Below are 21,457 nucleotides of genomic sequence, written 5' to 3'. Positions count from 1 at the left end.
CCTTTTTGATTCTCCTCCGTTATTGGTTATATTTTTATGTTCTCGCGTTAAAACTAGGCAACGAAAAATATTTAAATATTCAAATACTCAAATAATACCATGAAATGATAATACGAAATTAATGCAATTTAAATTTATTTGTTCATCAAATTTTCAAAGAACCATTAGTGTGATTTGACTTGGTTTGGTATGGCATCAGTCATGTAAACTTTCTGCCACATTTGCGGACTAAGATTTGCTAGAGGGTTTTGAATTTTTCAATGTAACATCTCTTTCAGTGTAAACTGGGATTCTGCTTACATCAACTTGCAGGTCAAAGAGACTGGTTGATGCATCGATACTGATTCTCGAATCACCCAAAACAAAAGGAGTCGCCCATGAGCATATCTCTCCTTGGATCACAGGTGTGCCTGTGATTTGCTTTGGAAAATACATTAGTTTAGTGCCATTGGTTATATAGACATCTAGTACATTCCACTTAAGATAACATTTAAATTGCACTTTGATTCCATCTTTTCTCGTTAGAGTTACAGCCAATTCGTTGGCATCGTTTGAAAAACAATGCAGATGATAATAAATTTGATTTTCGGTTTGGTCAAAAGTGAGACTAACCTCATCATTACCATGAACCTTATCACAGCTTTTAAGATATTGAGCATGATAACTTGGAAAACGACTAGTGTCTTGAGCAACTAAAACGCCTTTTGAGTCGTCATAGAGTGTTATTGATAGTGAACTGTCTCTAACCCTAGCTACTCGCTCTGGCCAGAAACCATCATTGATAATGAAATTCCAGTTACAGGATAAAACACCTTTCATATAAGACGATGAACCAGTTGTTAAACTGTAGGAACCTCGATCAAAACTTGCATCAGTTGGTCCATTAGACGATTTATAACAAGTGTAATTAATTCCAAGGTAGCCAGGTTGTTCGATGCTCACTTTGATAGTTTTTTCATCATCTGATGTTACATTGTAGCTTTTTAGGGTTAGTTGAAGATAATCGTAGGTACCAAAGAATGGAATCACTTTGAATTGAGCTGTAACCAGATTATTGTCTGAGCAAACACCAGAACCATCACTTGATATACAATGTTCTTCAGTAAAACAAGTATCATTACATGAAATTTCAGCTTCAACTTGAGAAGTAATTAAGACAAAAACGAACAAAAACGAGAAACACATTTTGATCATTTTCCAAGAATGGACAAGTTTTACCAATTAGTTGAGACTTTTAAACGATTGGACTATCTATGTTTCCTTTAAACTCAGGTGTTTATTAAATATTGATATATTTTCGTTGCATAAGCGATAAGCAATTTTGCGCTAAAAATTTCAATGCATTTCCATGTTGTGTGAGTACATCTTGATATGATCAAATCTCCTGCAAAGTTTTATCTCTTAGAATTCCTTGGAATCGACTAATGAATGATGGAAAAAGGCATAAATACTATCAAATATTGTTTGATTTTATCGCCTATTGTTATTATAATAAATAAAATTTCTGTTATCTTTGAAACACTCTCATGATTTATCCCTCATCGAACACTGGAATCTTCTGATTCCATAAGTTAGATGTAATTTTTGATAAGAAAATAGTAAATAAATTTTTGTACGATGGTAGTTAAATGTACGAAGAGTTGAACTGACAAACAAAGAACAGCTGTGAGAAACAGTTAATCATCTCAAATGAATATTATTATCCTGACAATGGGTTTTCATTAAGAATACGTGTTTATCGAAGTCGTTTGATTGCAACCTGCTCAGTGAAAAACTCCAGCCATGATCAAACATTTTTGCGTCAAAATGATGGCGACAAAAATAAGAACTCGAAACATTCTCGTCGGTGAAAACTTCTCATATCGAAGACTTTTCATAAAATTCACCTCAAAAGTTCAATTTCATTTTGTTCGCCTGTAGAAGCAGATTTTATTTTCTCATTGAAGATGATTTTTTTGTTGAGAATTTGAGTCTTTTAAATGTAGATCCAATTAATCGCACATAGTGAAAAGAAATTTACGATCAGTCGTTATCGAAGTCCGCTTGTAACTTTTAATGTAACAAACAATCAAAGCCTCACTTTTGAATTTTATACTTTTGAATCTAAATACTAATACTTTAGTATTAACATGATGTTAAAGGAAAGAAACTAAATAATGTCAGAAATATCAGGTAAATGATGAGGAAATGAGAAAATTTTGTGGCTCCATGTTCCTTTCTTTACATCAAATTGTACAAAGGAACATTAAAGTTTCTCACAATCAACTATTTACTAAGTTTGTACTCATGTAACAATCAGCTTACATCAAATGTAGAGTCAAACAAATAACTGAACCACTATCAGTCATCATTCAGTTTATTTGTTTTTTCCTTTCATTTTCTTCTTCATCCTTTTCTTGTAATGACAGACAGCGAAAGATGCAAATCAATTTTTTTATGAAAACCGACAAACATTCAACTATTAAAACTGTTGAAACATTTTTTCGTCAATTTGCCAGACACTCATCATTACATCTCTTCAAGTTGATCAAACACTCTGACAGATTCAATTTCACCTCGAAATTTAATAAACACTTTTATTGTTTTTTCAAAGCACACTCACAATTTAGAATGTTTACTCAAAAAAGGTCAATAGATGACCTTTATTCATCCTTATCTTTCCATGAAAACTTGAAATCTTTTGACGTTTCTTTAACCCAACAAGAACCAGACTTTTATAACTAAAAGACTGTTTAAAGATGCTCTTGAAATGAAACTCAAACATTACATTTAGAAGTGTAAATAAAGATTTAATCATTTGAATGTTGATTACCATTTACCTTCAATCACCCTACAACCTATTACGCCTACAATCATTTAATTGGAAATTAATATTCATCAATCATTTCCGTTTATCAAACATCATTAAGGTTTTATTCATGTGCATATGAAATTGTTTCTCAACCTATGATTGCTGTTTGCATTTCATGTAAGATAATATGAAATGTTATCTTGAAATGGTTCCATGTTCAATTGTTAACATTAGATTACAAGAAAAGGAAAACAAGAATCAAATCGATTGCAAATAACCGAAACTGAAGGGACAAAGTAAAATCCTCGAAACAACTTTACCTTGTCCTTTTTCAAATATTAATATTGGCAATAACATTGTAAATATATTGAACCTCTGTTAGGCCAATACAGATTAATAATAATGGAATGAAAAAAAGAAGAGGAAAAAAATAATCTTTTAAGATGAAATTCAATGAATGAATTTCTTGTTTCACTTTTTCCTCTCTTTCAATGATTTATAACACAAATAAGATTTCCTATTGAAGGTAGGAATCACAATCGATCTGATTATATCAGACGAAAACCATGATAATCTTAAAAGATTGAAATGTTGGCAGAATAAAAAAGAGCAATTTAAACATTTCAAAATGATCATGAATTAGATTCTGATAGTATTGCAGAATCTGGTTAACACAATGTTTGTACAATAATTTTCTGTTAATCTGTTTCATTGCTTTTTTCATCGTTTTTTGTTCGATTCAATGTAAATATTGTTTCAATTTGTTTCGTTTGCCAGCAAAACTCATTTCAATTTATCTATTAATCAAATCTATTGATCAAAATTAATTCATAAATAGATTAGTTGGATTCCCCTTTTAATCGTCTTTTGCTGTTGAACCAATTTAATAATTCAAATCAACTCGAGCCTTTTCTAATCGTGTTTCATGTTTCAATAACCTGTAACAATGTTACACCATCAGATGAAAGTTGATTCAGAACGAAACTAGAGTCGAAATGAAACTGAAAATCATTTCAATTTATAATATTGTTTCTTTCTTTTTAAGTTCGTCTTTTTTCTTGTGAGTTTCAAATTGGCTTGACACATGTTGATCTGCAATTCCTTAGGGCTTGTGAAAGAACCAAAAGCGATAATCTTATCGAATGTGTACCGAGATCGAGGATGAATAGCCAAGGCTAAGACCACACTTCAACATGCAAACCGATTGTAAAAAAAGATCGACCAAAAAGAGGAAAAACATTCATGAATTTGCTCTCATATTGAATTTTTTGGCAATCAAATGGCACTCGATTAGGCCAAATGTGATGAACTTTCCGAATTATCATTCAAAACAACATCTTTTTCAGTGTAAACTGTGACACTTTCGACTTCCACATGCAAGTCGAAGACACTGGTAGATGCATCAATAGTGATTCCTGAATTGCCCAAAACAAAAGGAGTTGCCCATATGCATATTTCAGAATAGATCACCTGTGATTCTATGAGTTGTTGATCGACAGGCAATCGCTTAGTACCATTGATAATATAGCCATCTACATCTGTAGCGCATTCAAACTGTAATTTGATTCCTTCTTTCGTCGTTAGAGTTACAGTTAAATGTTTACTATTGTATTTCCAATAATAAAGCTGATAACGTATTTTTTCTTCGGTTTGGTCAAATGTGAGCAGAAATTCATTACCATGAACCTTATTACAGCACTTAAGGTATTGAGCGTGATAGATTGGGAGTTGACTTGTGTCTTGAGCAACTATGACTTCCTTTGAGTCGTCATGAAGTGATATTGATTGATAACTGTCTTTGATCAGATCTACATTCAGTGGGTAGATAGTATCATCAATATTGAAAGTCCAGGTACAGGATAAAACACTCTCCTTGTAATACGATGATCCAGTTGTTACACTGTAGTTGCCTTCATCAAACCTTGCATAAGTCGAACCAAGAGATGGCTTGTAACAACTGTATATACTATTTGTATTAGAATGAGAGTGTGGATTGTCGAAGCTCACTTCGATTGTTTTTTCAACGATTGGGGCCACATTATAACCTTTCAGTGTTATTTGAAGATAGTCATATTTACCAAAGACTGGAACTACTTTGAATCGTGCTGTAACCAGATTATTTTTTGAGCAAACACCAGAACCTTCACTTGATATACAATATGTTTTGGTTAAACACTCATCATTACATGAACTTTTAGCTTCAACTCGAAGATTAATGAAGATGAAAATTAACAAAAGCAAAAAACACATTTTAATCATTTTACAAGAACGACCAGTTTGACACTTTTAAAGGTTCAGAATTGAATAAATAATTATGGAAATATTAAGGTGGCAACTTTATAACATATTATTCGTCAATGAATGAAATCCATGTTCCCCTTTACACTCCCATGTTAATTCATCATGAAATATTGAATCGACTAATGAATGATGGAAAATTCACTCAATAATTAGATGTTAATAATGATGATAATAATCAGATGTTAATTGATTTTATCGGCTATTTGTCAATGATTCAAATCAATACTCTACCTTATACTCCAATGATTATTCAGTATTAAATATGATGATCTTTACGTTGCATAAGTGGTATGCAATAGATATTTCACTTCATTTAAGGTTGAGTGTGAAAATATACACAAATTGCCCTAGCTAAATAATCATTAAATGATGAAAGAGATTGATGAATGTGATTACATACTTCTTTCTTTGCTAAAAATAGATCTCACATTGAGTACACGAGATGAGTACTCATTCTGAGCTTTGGAATTGACTAATGAGTAATGGTAAAATTAAGGTGTACATTTTATCACATATTGATTGATTTTATCGGCTGAATGGCTCAACTGTGTCTTTAATACTCCGAGGTTCATTACTTTATTCACCATCAAATATTGATATCGTTAGGTAATTATCCAGCTCGGTATTGAAACCTACTTTGCCTTAAATATCACCATCCATAATTGTTATGAGTTCAACTACGATCAAACCTAAAAAAGTAAAGAAAGTGAAATGAAATGAAACAAGAAATAATAATTCAAATAATGAATGTATTTCTTGATCAAAAAGACATTGCAGTCAATCATCCCAATCTTTCTTTCTATTCAGTTATAAATCAATTGTTACTCGTGAATAAATAATTTAATAGTTAACTGCACAACTTTTCATTTTAATTAACTCTAATTCGGTCCAAAAAATCAAAGCCTCAAGTTCCCCGAAGAACAAAGGCAAAATTACAGGCTTTGTGATGAAGTTTCGAGTACTTCTTAGTTCTGTTAGCAAGTTAGAACCATAATTTTTCCGATTTCGATCAATATTTCCCACAATCAAGATGTAACTGTTACTAATTATCAATTTGTTTTATTGAATTAACTTTGTAACAAAAGATAAAAATTTCATTTTTGAACTTTATGTTTTTCATTATCATTCAATGTTTTTGCTTTTGAATGATAGTCTACTTGATAGTCGGTTTATGGTCGAATCAATGCAACTTGAAACAAAACTGCAAAGGCAATCAAGAACAAGCTCAATTTGACCGAATGTGATGAATTTTTCAATGTAACACCTTTTTCAGCGTAAATTATGCCTGAGTCATCTTCCACCAGCAAGTCAAAGACACTGTTAGATGCATCGATACTGATTCTTGAGTCGCCCAGCACAAAAGGCGTAGCCCATGAGCATATTTCTTCATTGATTACCACGAAAAGTTGTTTTTCGACAGAAAAACGATCAATACCAGCGATAATATACCCTTTTACATCAGCATAAAGAGTGCATTCAAATTGTAACTTGCGCCCATCTTTTCTAGTCAAAGTTAGTCACTTTGCTATCCCGTTCGAGTTCCCAATTATAAAGTCGATAAAGTATTTGATTATCGGTTTGGTCAAAAGTCAATAGAAACTGATCATTACCATGAACCTTATTGCAGCACTTAAGATATTGAGCATGATGAATTGGAAGTTGACTAGTGTCTTGACGACAGTTCCAGACGGCGTGTCGTTATAGAGTATTATTAATTGGGAACTGTATTTAATCATATCTGCACCTAGTGGCCAGATAGAATCACCATTATTGAAAGTCCAAGTACAAGATAAAACACCATCCATGTAAGACGATGATCCAGTTGTTATACTGTAGGAGCCCCGATCAAACCTTGCATCAGTTGATCCAAAAGACGATTTATAGCAAGTGTATACATTTGAATGGCCGTCTGAATCAATCCTTACTTTGATAGTTTTTTCATCATCTGGTGCTGCGTTATAGCCTTTCAGGATTATTTGAAGATAATCATATTTTCCAAAAACTTGAATCGCTTTGAATTGAGTTGTAACCAGATTATTTTTTGAGCAAACACCAGAACCATCACTTGATAAACAATATCTTTTAGTTAAACACTCATCATTACATGAATTTTGAGCTTCAACTTGGAGATTAATTAATATAAAAATGAAGATTAACAAGAAATACATTTTAATCATTTCCTGGCAAAAAATTTATCATCTAATATGACACTTTCAAAGGTTGGGAATCGACTAATTAGTAGTGGAAAAATCAAGGCGTAAATTTTGTCACATATTAATTGATTTTATCGGCTATTTTTAATGAATTACATCAGTGTTATCTTGATAACTCCTATGTTTATCCTTCATGAAATATTGAAATATTTTCGTTGAATAAGTAATCTGCAATGTTTTATTTGATGCTGCATATCGGCCTCACGGTTTTGATGCAAAACACCAAAACTTAATAACAATTAAATTCACACTTATTTACAATTTATCGAAGAGTTGGATTCATTTTCACCGATTAAACTGATAATCATACACTTACAATTATTTCGCAAGAAATTTCGTAATTGCAACATCGCACAATTTTACCCATTTTTGCAAAAATTGAACGAAGTTGCAATTCTGAAAGATGATTAGATTCAAAATTATCATAAATTTTTCATTTTGTCAAATGAACGCCGAACCAATTCACCACTCGGTTTTAAGATAAATTTTTATTTTATATCAATTTCAAAAGTCGATTTGATATTTTGACTTTTGCTTTTTTGGCTGAATAAATATGCAAAAATTTTAAAGAATTGAAATTCTAGTTTATTGAAAAGGTTATTCAATGTTCATAAGAGTTGCAATGAAGGAACAAGTTGTAATAATTACTACCAATAATTATCGATGGTTTTATTATTAATAAACCAACTTTTAATGCAACAAAGAATCTCATTTTTGAGCTTCATGCTTTTGCAATTTATATATTTCCGTTCCGGGTTTTTATTTTTGGCGATAAAACATTTGATAGTAGTCAGTTTATGGATAAAACACCAAAAATTGAAGCAAAACTGCAAAAACAATCAAAATAAAGTTCAAGTTGACCAAATGTGATGAATTTTCCAGTGTAACATATTTCTCAGTGTAAACTGTGTCACCATTGACTTCCACTTGCAAGTCAAAGTAACTGGTAGATGTATCAATGCTGACTGTTGAATTACTCAAAACAAAAGGAGTAGCCCATGAGCATATTAAGTGATAGATCACGACCTTTTTTATAAGTTGTTGATCGACCGAAAATCGCACAGTGCCATTGCTAATATAGCTTTTTAATTTATTTGAATAAAAATTACATTCAAATTGTAATTGGATTCCATCTTTTCGCGTTAGAGTTACAGTTAGATCGTCCTTTTCTTTCCAGTAATAAAGTCGATAACGGATTTGTTTATCGGTTTGGTCAAAAGTGAGCACAAACTGATCATTACCATGAACCTTATTACAGCACTTAAGATATTGAGCGTGATAAATTGGGAGTTGACTATTGTCTTCAGCAACTGTGACTTGCATTGAGTCGTCATAGATTGATATAGATCCATATTTGCTACCAATCAGATCTAGACGGTATGGCCAGATATTATCATCAATGCCGAAAGTCCAGATACAATACAAAACACCATCCATGTAATACGATGATCCAGTTGTTACACTGTAGTTGCCTTCATCAAACTTTGCACAAGTTGAACCAAAAGATGGCTTGTAACAACTGTATATACTGTTTAAATTTGGATGAGAGTGCGGTTTGTCAAAGCTCACTTTGATTGTTTTTTCATCAATTGGTGCCACATTATAACCTTTCAGGGTTATTTGAAGATTATCATATTGACCAAAAACTGGAATCACTTTGAATTGAGCTGTAACCAGATTATTTTTTGAGCAAACACTGGAACCATCACTTGATATACAATATGTTTTGGTTAAACACTCATCATTACATGAATTTTTAGATGCAACTTGAGAAGTGATTAACATGAAAATGAACAAAAACGAGAAACACATTTTAATCATTCTACAAGAACTGTAGTACAAGTTTTATCAACAAGTTTGGCACTTTTAAAGCTTTGGAACCGGATAATTAATTATGTAATAAAAACCGAGGCGTTTATCTCATCACTTATATTTCTTAATTAATTAAATCTATTTTCCGCTTTAAGTTCCTATGCTTGCCATCGTCAAATATCGAAATCTTTCCGTTGCAATCTACAATGTTTGGTTAAAATTTTAGTTCATTTTAATGTGCGAATCTTTGTACAAACTGTATACTCAAATCTCTCTGGCTAAATAATAATGAAATGAAAAGCCAGGATGCAAAAAATATAAATTTGTTGACTCAATTTTTGGATAACCATCGGTTTGATTTCGTTATTCTCTTTCATTTGCACCCAACAACAATGTTCAATTTGAATTCATTCGTTAATTAAAAGGACTTAAAGCTGGTGCCAACTTTATTGAGCCATGAAATTTACTGCGAAAAATTTTAAACTTCAAACGTTCAATAAATAACGTTAGGATTGAAATCAAATTTATGGGCTAGTTTGGCCTAATAGTAATAAATAAATTATTATAAAATTTCCCATTTTTCAAAAAACGCCCAAACTAATTCATCTATAAAGTTTTATCATCAAGACACTTTTAAAGCTGTGGAACCGGACAATGAAAAATATAATAGAAAAATTGAGGCGTTAATTTTATCAAATGTATTTGTTAATTAAGCAAATTTATTTCCTTTTTTAAACTTTTATGTTTATCCAGTATAAAATATTGGAATCTTTCCGTTGAATAAGCAATCTGCAATTTTGGGTAAAATTTTCATTTTCAGATTCAATTTGCAAATCTTGATATACTCAAATCTAACTCTCTAAACTATCATGAAATTAAAACCTGAGATTAATGGACTTTCAATTTATTTGGTGATTAAATTTTTGACTAATTGATTTGATTTCGTTCGAAATCAGTCGCCAAAACTTTTTGTCAGATCATTTTATGACTTGAATTTTGTTTTTATTATATTTCATTATTTTAATAAATTTTATTGCTAATCATACACTGGTATACTAATATATAATTACAATATAGGTATAATGTTACTGGTGATATTAATCATCTTTTGTAAGTTCAGATGTTTATCAATTTCATGGGAATGACTTGGCTTGCATTAAAGGTGTTTACTGATGAAAATTTTGTTTCTAATTCCCATCTTTCTTTCGTCCGATGTTTACAGGGTTCCAATTGAGATTAATTTTAATCAACCAACTAATCCACTTTATCCTCAACGTCCACCAACATTAAAAATAGAATCTCGGCGTCAATCGGGCGATGAAGTATCTGTATCTGATCCTTCTTCTCCTGAGAACAGCAATCTTTTGGGTTTACCTGGAAGTAATTTAAAAACCCGTCGTCATTCAGATAATGCTATAAACATTCCTCGAATTGAAATCGCTCTTTCCTCACCGACTGTTGATAATCGAAGTATGTCGCGAGTCAATTCAACCTCCAACTTAACCAACCGCCGTCACTCAAGCATCAATCCAACTGAGATATCCAATCTTAACCAACGTCGCCATTCATCAATTAATTTACAAGATTTACAGCAATTCCATAGGAGACGACATTCAGCAATTAATCCTCATGATATCAAAAGGGTTGCCAATAAAATTTCAAGAGCAGCTGATGACATGCTTTGTTCAGCAGTTGATTCACTTGTAAGTAATACTGATAATTTGAAAACACATAATTAGACGAAATCCATAATAATTTTAAGATACACAGACATACAGAAAACACAGGCAATAGAAATGAGAGAAGAGAAGAGAAAGGTTAAAGGATGATTCAATTAATTATATTTTTTAATGACAAAAATGAGGCTTACCTTACAATAATTCAATTTTAACACAAAAATGGTTCTCCAAAAGTGTTGAATCAATCCTAGCAAGACTAATAATAAATCTGTTACTAGCCAACATTACTTGAAGGTTAATTAATTACGTAGACATTTTTGTCATCAGTGAAGTGTCGACAATAGTTGAATAACATTATAAATTATCATTATCAAATTAAAAATGATTTATTATGTTCGATTCATGAGTTTCATTCTGACTTACAGTCATCATTGAGATAATTAACCGTTGTGGGAATTCAGTAAAACGCAAAGGTTGATGAAATTTAGTAACGCCATCTTTGGAGATTAAAGATTCTTCTGCTTTAGATAGCGCGTAAAGTCGCGGCTCCACAAAACTACAAGCGAGGACAACCTTGACTCGAATTTCAAGATTTATCTAAATCATCGTCTAGCACTAATTTCACGAGTTTTCCGATAGCTTCAGATCAAAATTTCTAGCATTAATCCAATGATTAATTTAACAATGCGAAACTCTTAAGTCGCCATCTTACGAAGATTAGGGTTAATTAACAAAAAAAGATTTTTCTGGTTACACTAGTTTCACGGATAAGTTAATTTTTGATCAGCGCCCTCTACAATAAGTAGTAAGATGCTTAACTATACCATTGGTAGTATAGTAGACGGCGCTGATCAAAAATTAACTTATCCGTGAAACTAGTGTACTTATGAAAGGGGAGTGAAATGTTGCTTTCCCTTCATAATCCCTTTTACCCATTAAAATGGAGGTTAATTTATTTTTTATTTCAACCGTTTTTTTACAAAGGAATCTAAAACGTCACAATTAAAGATAGACTTTAATCCGGTTCCAATGATATCACCAACCAAAGGTCGTCGTTCTTCTGTGGCAGCTTTATTTGGTTCAACTCCTTCCCCCAGTTTGTTTGGCCATTCGCCTAATAAAACGTCAAATAAACTACTTACCAAAGTGGGTCTTAAAAAAGCTAAAACACCCACAAAATCGGAGAAACTGTTAAACTCATTAGGAACTGGAATGGTAAGTCATTTTTATTTTATTTTTTTTTCTAACCGTTGATACCACATTATTAAGCTAGATGAAAGTTGAAGGTAAATGTTATTGATCTAAGATGATTCCTGACAAAAGATGAAAATTTTGTCAGGTCAAAAATAGTGGATCAAAAAAGTGGTTCTCTAATAGTAACTCTAATATCAAGCTTAACTCACTATTTGCATGACAACTTGTAATCTGTTACCCTTATTACAATATGTTTACTGTTACTTTTGCCTTGTTCATGATCACATTGGTATTAACATTCGTTCTTTTCTCAAATCAAAGATATCAGATGACATTTCTTTTTGTGCATTTTAAACCTTTCACGTCAAATATTTTCATATTTTCTGTCAAACCTGAATAAACAAATGTTTTTAGGGGAACATATTGTTCAAGAATAACTTTTATTATAAGCAAACAATGTCTAATTTTGTTTTTATAATTCTCTATTTCTCATTTTCAGCAACATTTTCTTGGCAAATAGGAAATTTGTTTTTTTGAGTCCAACAAATATTGGACAAATCATCTGGAATCATCCATATCAAAAAGACGGAAGAAGCTCAACCTGAGGGAAAACTTGAAACATATCAATTGATTGGACCTGCAAAAATTGGGATAAAACAAAAGGCTTGACATGGTCTATTTTGTTGTTTATTAAAGAGAATCACCTTAAAATGGCCATGACTGCTTTTACTGGATCACCAAAGGTGGATAAATGAAAGCAAAAGTTATTATAATTATGCACATTTGATAAAAAACGGAACAAACCTGAATTGAGATATTAATATGATATATTATAATATTATAAATTTATAAATAGGTGTACAAAATATATAAATATGTAAGAATACATGTAAAAGTGAAAAGGCAAAAACAAGTTACAAGAAACAAGCATAATTCAAGTTTTACCAATAATAACAATTTACCTAATTATTTCATTGTTATTATTGCTATTATCATTACAAAATTAAATAGTAAACTCAATTCTCTTTTATCTGAAAACAATTCAATTGAGAAGGAGAAACAAAATATCAATTTTATTAAAAAAAAAATGCTATTGTTTATTCAACTTTGCCTTTGGCTTTTTACTTGAAATATTTTTCTGGTTTAGGTTTACATTTCTGGTAATATTTTCCTGTTCTTGGTTCAATTTATTAGATTGTCAAATTGAAAAATGATTATTATTAGCAACCCAAACTAATCATGTAAAGCAAAGTATAAAGTAAAAATTAATTTAAAATTAATTTAAAATTAAATAAAAGCAATTAATTGTAAACACACAAAACTACATTTCAATGGATCCTTGAATAATCAAGAGGTTGACAGGAAATTTAATATTCAACTTGTTATAAGCTGGTTAACCGATTAAATTGTAAAAATTAAAGTGAATAAATTGAAGTATCGATCAAGATTGATTGTGATTGTAAAAGTGTTTTGATATAAAGGTAATTGTAATGATTGTTGCTATACAAAGGCTTTACTTGATAATTCATGAATACTGTTTTTTATTACCTCGTATTGATGGTCAAGGTGATTGATTGGGTTACCTTTAATAACCTGATTAATGAAGCAAGTTTAATGAGTTGACAAGGATGATGATGTTGATGGTGGTGGTCAATGTAAGACTGGGAGGTTGATGGATGTTGATATTGAATAAACGGTTTAACTGGTCGAGTTTCATTCTGAGTCTCATTCTGGTCCATCTTGTTGCCATTTTTGTCTTATCAACTGATTCTTATTCAGCCTTTTATCCGGTTCCTATGAGAAATAACAATGATTAAGAGGTTGGTTAATCATGATAACCATGTCACTATGAAATAAGATGACCAAGTAAACCAGATAATCATTTTGGTCTCTCAACTTTTCTCCTTGCTTCTTGTGGCTGTTCATTGCTACTTTACAGGTTAACCTGTTTCATATCCAAAGGGTGACTAAAGCTTATTATTTCTGGTTATTAACCAGGCATTAAACCAGATAAAAATGGTTTTATATCCAACACATTTCCAGGTAGATTCAAAATCATCGTCACATTTACAGTTACAACCATTACCAGTTTTTACCTTTATTTTGTGTATTCTTGTTCATTCCCTTCAAGATGCTATTATTTTTACCAAAATATTTTCCTTGTCTTTTTATATTTATTTTTATGGCCCTATCATTATCATTTCAAAGATACAATCAAACCCATTAATAATAACGATTGGATGAAGAAGAGGAAGAAAAAAAAACAATAATAAATGAAACAAATTATTTATCACTTCAATTATTGTATCATTATATTCATCTTTCATCGACCAGTTTAACCTTTCAAAAGTAAACCTAAACAGTGAACCCTTTAGGTTGCACCACTTATCCAACCTTGCCACTTTCCTTGGTTCAATTCACGGTACATTTAAGCTCATTTTGAAACAATGAAAATCATTTATCGATGATTTTTGCACCAGGCATCAGGCTGAATATCTGAATAGAATGTTTTTACCTGAATATTTCCTTTTCTTCTTCTTACCTTATTCTTCATTGTCAACTATAATACATCAATTTTAATCAACTGAATGGACCTTTCCTTTCATATTCATCTCATATTTTTGCTTGTCTCAGTGTTTTTACATCCATTGGGATCAAGATGAGATGAAACATTATAATGGATAAATGATAAGGAGAAAGAAAACATTGATTCAAATCGTTGAAACAGAAATAGATTTAATCATTGAAATGGAATCGTAAAGGTAATGGCAACTATTTATCTATTAATGGTCTTTAACAAGTGAAATGGTTCAAGGTAAATTGTGCCTGATGATGATTATGATTGTAATGCAAACAATATTAATGATGATCCAATGGTTTCTGTTTTGCTGTTTCTAATGTTAAATATGATAATCTCAACAATCTTTACTGTTCATGTCAGACTGTTCATTACTCTGGTTAATTAATTAATCAATTTAACCATCATCATCATCTTGACAACTCACACTTACTTACATGTTAATCTGAATATGCCTTTAAACCTTGCGGCTATTATTATCAGATTAATTAGCTAATTATGATAATAACAATATATTCAAATAGCAATGATATGGCAGAATGAATATTCATTTAAGAATTGATTGAATGTCACAGAAATAATGGATAAAAATTGCTATTCAAAGGAAGGGTTAACAAGGAATGCAGTTTGATGAGATTGACAATAAAAGGTAAAAATGATGTCGACTCTGAAATTTGGTGTCAAAGTCAAGGTAAAGATGAATGCTATTATATAACAAAAGATGAAAATTTTGGTAATACTTGATGAAGCCCAGAATAGTTATTGAACCATGAAATTGATTCGATTTCTTGTTTATCATTTTCTGTTTCCCTGTTTATCTGCAACAAAAATTTGCCAACATATAAAGCAAAAAATTTGATTCATTCGCTTCCCTTTTGGGTTCAATTTTCAGTGAAATAATGTTAACCCATTTTTCAGATGAAACAGTTAAATATGTATAATTAACTGCATCTCTGACTGATTTTGTTTTCATTGAATCAACATCAATAGTGTATATTACACACTTCAATAATATAATGAAATTCATGATAAAAATAACAATGGTAATAGCAATAATAATGTTAATAATAATAATCTTTTTTAATAATGTTACCTTTGCCTAAAGGGACTTTGCTTCATTTTTTGCTTTCTATTTCATTGGTTTATCACAATTTCCAGTTGGGATAATCAACTGATGAATTCACTTTATACTCGTTATTATTTGGGTCTTTTTTGGGTTCAAATATCTGGTAGAAATGATTTCAGGTTTGGCTTTTTTTTCTTGTTTTGTTTTCACTTTGCCAGCAACATTGTTAACATCATGTATTAAATTTGGTTGGACAGCTAAGGCCTAAAAATAGCAAGAATAATGTTTAAGAATGAATCTTTCTTTTTTGGGAATAATGGCTTGAACTTGACTGAACATTCTGTCAAAATAATGTACATCTGATAGGAAATTGTAAGTATACTTAAATTGATAATAATGGTTGTTCAGTGAAATTATGATTGAAAGTCTTTGGCGGAATGTTTCTTCTCTCACTCTTCTCATATTGTTATTCAACAACATGGGAAAATATTACCATGAATTTATATGTGTTTATGAAATACATGCATATATTTTACCACAGATAACAGTTATATCCTTAGGGTGTAAAACCAGATTTTACCTGAAATCTATTTGTTTACTCATCTCTTCTACACTTTTTGCTATTCATGTTGTTTCAGACTTAAATACTCTTGTCTACAGAGAAAAATGGTTAATCATTTCACTTTGTTTCATATTAAGTTGAATTGATAATTGGCAGTTCCTTTCTTGATTGGTCCCTTGAAGGTTGCCTCATTAATAGGTTAATTGTTGACTCTTGAAGTTGTGATTGATGGTTGTAGGTGGAAGGCTTAAAGGTATCTTGTTGGCTTCAACTGGCAGGCTGTTAAGTTGACGGCTTTGGATGATGGTATGAACCTTTCATGGTGAAAATTCTTTATTTAATCAACCTTTAGGGTTTATCTCAGTGTTTATATTGTTCTTGTCAAGGATAACTTTTGACATAAATGAACACAAATGTAAAGATTGTTTGTAAGAACTGTTTATTTAACTAATAAACCGGGAAACACGGTTTTAAATGGTCAATTTACAGAGCTCTTAAGCCTCCTGTATAAGCCATTGGGTTAACTTACCAATCAGAAGAGTTTATATATTAGGTCACTCAATTAAACTAACATTATTGAATGGTAAAATTAATATTTCTCAACAGAAAGAGATACAAGTTCATCACAAGTTTAGGACAACAATTAGTTAAGTAAATAAAAGTTATCCGTTAACTTTTTCTGTGTAAATAACAGTCAAGGCTATTTCAACTAACATAGTGTTTAAGCGGTAAATTCAATTTCCAAGTACATTTGCACTGAGCTGTCAGCTGGTTAATGATTTCATCATTGTTGCTATTTACATTGTTTTTTTTGTTCTTGTGAGTGATTTTTTATCCAAATCTTAATTTTCTCAAAGATTTGACTCAGTTTTGTGTCTTTTTAATGTATTAAAAGTCTGATAGTTCAATGACTTATCTTCTGAAATAGGAGTTATCCCTTTGGTTGACAATGATTAGTCTGCAACGATTGATTAAGTTGGTTGAAGCTAATCGTCTTAGAGAAGCTTTGGCTGGTGTTTCGTTCCTTGAGGTTCCAGATAAGGTTAAAAGTTATTCAAATTACGGTGGAGAGTTGCTGCATCTGTTGGTACGATCAAACGTTGAACCTGGAATAATCTTGAAGATTTGCTCTGAATGGCAACAAAAAGGAATCAATAAATTTGGTCTATCTCAAGCGACTGAAGCTGCTCTCACCTTTTTATCTTATAATCAGGCCAAAGATTATCTTGACCAGTTTGTTAAAATGAGAGACGTAGCGAGGCCTCATTTTTATGCACCTTTAATTGCAAAGACTTCGAGTTTTACAAGAATTTGTTCATTACTAGAGAATGATTTGAAACCGTTAAGCTCGCTTCATCCAGAAAGTACTTTTGAAATGTTTGCGGATGTGATATGGAGAAAAGTTTACCCGTATTATGATGAGTTTTTTTCACGCTGTGTTATCATTGGATTAACTCCCAACTTTTTAATCAACACATGTATAGCTCATTATCTTAATTCTGGTGATATTACTCGTCTTGAACAGTTGCTGTCGACAATGGGTTACAATTTTCGAGCTGATTATAAACTAGTGCCTTATCTTGTTACCTACACAATCAAACATGGATTGGATAAAGGCCTCCCTTTGATTAAAAGGCTGGGTTCTCAATCACTTAATCAAGTTATATTCAACTCTTTCTTCTTGCTTAATGCAAGTGGAGTCTTGACAGATGATGATCAAGCTACCCTTGAATCTGTTGTCAGATACATGAGAAAAAAATATTTGTACATAACTCCAGTTGCTGGTGAAATATTGCTTTCCTCATTTGATGGTACATCCTTGGCTTCGTCAATTCGTAATCTAGTGGACAGAAAAACCAAATATTCTGACGAGTCCAATGCGTGGTATACTTATTCATCTGCAACCTGTTCACCCATTGAGGCCTACGAGACTCGTCTTAAATTAATAGAAAGAGAAACTAACCCAAAATCTCGCGGAATCATTCGTAAACTCATTCTTGTTTATTGTAGTATGAATAATCAACCAACAAATGGTCCTAATCAACTTGTTTGCCAAAGGGTTAATCAACTTTTAGATAATTTAAACGATAAAAATATTTCTCCAGCAATGGCTTCTACATTGATGGCCTTCTTTGCAATTAATGATGATCTCGAAAAGGCTTTATTTTACAAAAATCTAATCCCAGATGGATTTACTACAGATTTGAGTAAAATCCTTCATTTGGCTATTAAAATGGTTTCAAGTGGACTTTTAAATGACTCAGTTGATATGATATTGCTAGAGATTTACAAATCAACCATTAAACCGACAAGACCCGACTTCGCGTCTTACACTACAAACTCTTTGGTTCGCGATTATCTAGAGCTGATTGGAGAGGAAACTAAAGATATCAAGTTGGTAAAAGATCTGTGCAACTCTTTCTTGTCAAACCAAAAGATTAAACCAAATAACAAATCACTTCGACCTCGAGTGACCATCCATTTAACCTGCAACGATGTTCGAGGAGCTTTGGATGAGTTTTATCATTGTCTTCATACCTTCCGACTAACTCCAGGCCAAAATATTTTGCTCGATTATTTAATCGACAAAAAAATGTTCAATCAACTCGAGTCATTGCTTGATTCAGTGTGTAAATATTTTGATAAGACTGATATCGTCTTCAACTGTGTTCATCGTCTTGTGGTCAAGGGTTATCCTGAATCGGGCCAAAATTTAATCACCAAAATGAAGTTGTATGAAGACAAACAATCAATCAGGACTCTAATTGTTCATAATATAGCCAAACAAAATATTCAAGAGAGTTTATCGTTGGTACAGTTTTATGGGAGCAAATTTGATTTGGAAGAAAAAGCACATTTTTACAATCGAATTTACAGTTTGTCTTCAGAGAGCAAAGATTTAAACTCTGTAGACAAAATCATAAATTTAATGAAAAGAGAAAAAATTGAGCCATTCATGAATGATAACATTAGTACAAAAGAAAAGGAAAATAATTGATCTATTTTTGGATGATGATGAAGACAATGATACAAATAATGAGTTTAAATACTGGAAAAATGATAATTAGTCTTTCAGTCTTGACCTCAAGTAGTATTAGAATGTATTTATATAATTAATATATTTGAAACATTGGTTTCATCATCACTAACATTAAAATTCAATTAAAATAGTTAATACAATTAAAGTATAATGTTACTTGATCTTGAATTCAGCTAATCACTTACCATTAAAAAAAGGAAATTGTAATAAGTTAATAATGACGAGGATTGGCTTTTCAGCTTATTTTGGCTCATTTCTAGCTTTGTTTTTTTTATCCAAAATATTTGCAAAAATTGTTCCTTGTGAGAAATATTACAAATACGATAAGCAACACAACTTAAAGTGAAAAATTGAACTTGCATGAGAAAAACTTGCAAATATATGTATATGATATTATCAATAATTGTAATTATAAGTACTTATGTATATATAGATGTATCTATCAATATTTATAATATAAATATGTGAACACATTTCAGATTAGTTTTGTTTGGTATTCGTCTATTGATCCATCTGATATTCTTCTTGTTTTAATTAGGCAGTGTTTGGTTTGAACTTGTTTCTTTTCATCAAAAACAAGATTCATTGCAAAAAATCGCATCAATGTATCATCGAGAAAGTATTTTTTTCGATCAATTGAGCAATAAAACAATTATAAATAAATGGCAGTTGCAACAGTTGATTCAAACATTATCACCATTGATATTTGTTTTGCTCGCCATCAAAAATCTAAATTCTGTAGTAATCAATTGTATTTTCTATGACGTTCAAATTTATCAATTTCATCGCTTAATTCCTGGAAAAATAGAAAGAAAAACATGATTAGATTATCAAACCGGGAGTTGAAATCATTGAAGCATACGTTTAGAAATAAATGTACAAATATGAAAATACTAACCATTATTAAAGCTGATCGATTCCAATCATTTCGGCGACGATTAATCACACGGTAAAGACAAGAATATACTTCTTCCAATTGTTCAACTGAACAATTCTTTGTAACATCAACAACTCTGTTGAATATTTTCGATACTTGAACACGATCTATGATCAATTGTTGAGGTGGAGGAGTGTTTGGTGGACTTGGAGGACCAGTTGGTTTATCTAACTCTGGTTGTTGTTGTTGTTGTGGGGGCGGCGGTGGTGGCGGTGGTGGTGTAGGAGGTGATGGTGTTGGTGGACGTTGATGAGGAATAGGAGAAGCTCTGACAATTGGCTGAGGTTTTGGTTTTTTTCGAGAAAATCCGTTTGTCAACATTGTTCGAGGTATAACTTTATCTTCATCCTCTGAGGGTGTATCAAGCTCGGTTTCAGAACGATCGTAACTGTCTCTGGATGTTCGTCTACATTTCCTCCTCGTGGTCATCTTGCTGCTTTCTCGACTATCTGAACTACTCTTTTTGCTTCGGAGTTTTCTGCCATTGATAGCACCATTATTACGTTTATCTTTGACTTTTAAACGTTTCCATCGATGTTGATGGCTTCTTCGACTACGCCTTTTGTTACGATAACCTGTATCTTTAGATATTGACTCTGAAGAACTTTGAACTTTATCTTCATTGTAACCGTCTAGTGACTCAATTTCGGTATCTTCATCTATATTATAATTATTGTCAGCTCCTTGAGAATCAGTTGTTGAACCACCAGGAGCTGGAACAGGTTCAGGTGACTCTACACATCTCCTAATGGCAGCGGATGTGTAAACAGTCCAATAATTCGGAGGAGCAAAAAGATTCGTCGATTCTCCTGAGAGATAAAATAAACGAAATAAAATGAATATAAAAACGAACAGCAGTTTTGTTTGTAACTTACCTCGACGTCTTCTGCTTTCATATACATCTTGACAGACTTGCTCAAAATCAGAGTCCATTTCAGCTTCGATAAAAGCGTTAGCTGCATCTCTTAAAGCACAAGCCCGATGTCGGATCATTCGGTCATTACTATCCTTATCAGGATTGTATTCAAGAGCATTATGGCAAATTAGCTCGATATCATCTAAGAATTGCGAGGCACTTTCATATTTATGAGTGTCTATTTTAGCTATCATTGTTTCCAATGCCATAGGCTTTTTCACTACTTCCAGATAATCAGGAAGTTCTTCAAGATCGACAGGTTTTACACGGACACATATAATAAACAGTGCTATAGATTCAAATAAATAATCGTTTATTGTCGCGCTCTAGGTCGGACTAGGTTAGGTTAGGTTAGGTTAGGTTTGGTT

At 31.7% G+C, this 21,457-nt stretch overlaps 3 protein-coding genes and 1 long non-coding RNA gene across 5 annotated transcripts in view; 2 read left to right on the top strand and 2 right to left on the bottom strand.

Annotated features, from left to right (window-relative positions):
• LOC107367742 (uncharacterized) overlaps nt 1-12,970 on the top strand; it is a 69,489-nt gene extending 56,519 nt beyond the window's left edge. Inside the window, exons 5-7 of one of the 2 annotated variants that reach the window (XM_015935500.3) lie at nt 10,340-10,820; nt 11,781-12,011; nt 12,490-12,970. In XM_015935500.3, the coding sequence (XP_015790986.1) occupies nt 10,340-10,820; nt 11,781-12,011; nt 12,490-12,510 (733 nt within the window). In that variant the 3' untranslated portion in view covers nt 12,511-12,970. Of the gene's footprint in view, nt 1-10,339; nt 10,821-11,780; nt 12,083-12,489 lie in introns of both variants that reach the window. The other variant, XM_089270217.1, reaches the window with a different exon arrangement.
• LOC149094389 (uncharacterized) lies at nt 10,006-11,130 on the bottom strand. Its single transcript, XR_016200989.1, has 3 exons — nt 10,988-11,130; nt 10,570-10,830; nt 10,006-10,478 (listed from the first exon to the last, which is right to left on the bottom strand). It is a non-coding gene; the product is annotated as an uncharacterized LOC149094389 (long non-coding RNA).
• Nucleotides 12,971-17,145: 4,175 nt separating the features above from the next.
• On the top strand, nt 17,146-19,194 carry LOC107372056 (uncharacterized). The gene has a single exon (XM_015940199.2). The coding sequence runs from the start codon at nt 17,146-17,148 to the stop codon at nt 19,192-19,194; it is 2,049 nt and encodes a 682-aa protein (XP_015795685.1).
• Nucleotides 19,053-21,313, bottom strand: LOC107361283 (uncharacterized). Its single transcript, XM_015928075.3, has 3 exons — nt 21,049-21,313; nt 20,135-20,982; nt 19,053-20,032 (listed from the first exon to the last, which is right to left on the bottom strand). Exons 1-3 carry the CDS (start codon nt 21,296-21,298, stop codon nt 19,982-19,984), a joined length of 1,149 nt encoding a protein of 382 aa, XP_015783561.1. The 5' UTR covers nt 21,299-21,313; the 3' UTR covers nt 19,053-19,981.
• Nucleotides 21,314-21,457: the final 144 nt, after the last annotated feature.

The sequence above is a fragment of the Tetranychus urticae genome, chromosome 1, assembly GCF_039701765.1.
Source record: "Tetranychus urticae isolate SD_2017Ah chromosome 1, NJAU_TeUrti_SD_1.0, whole genome shotgun sequence".
NCBI lineage: Eukaryota > Metazoa > Arthropoda > Arachnida > Trombidiformes > Tetranychidae > Tetranychus > Tetranychus urticae.
Note: the sequence above shows the minus strand (reverse complement) of the source record. Positions and strands in the feature narration are given on the sequence as shown.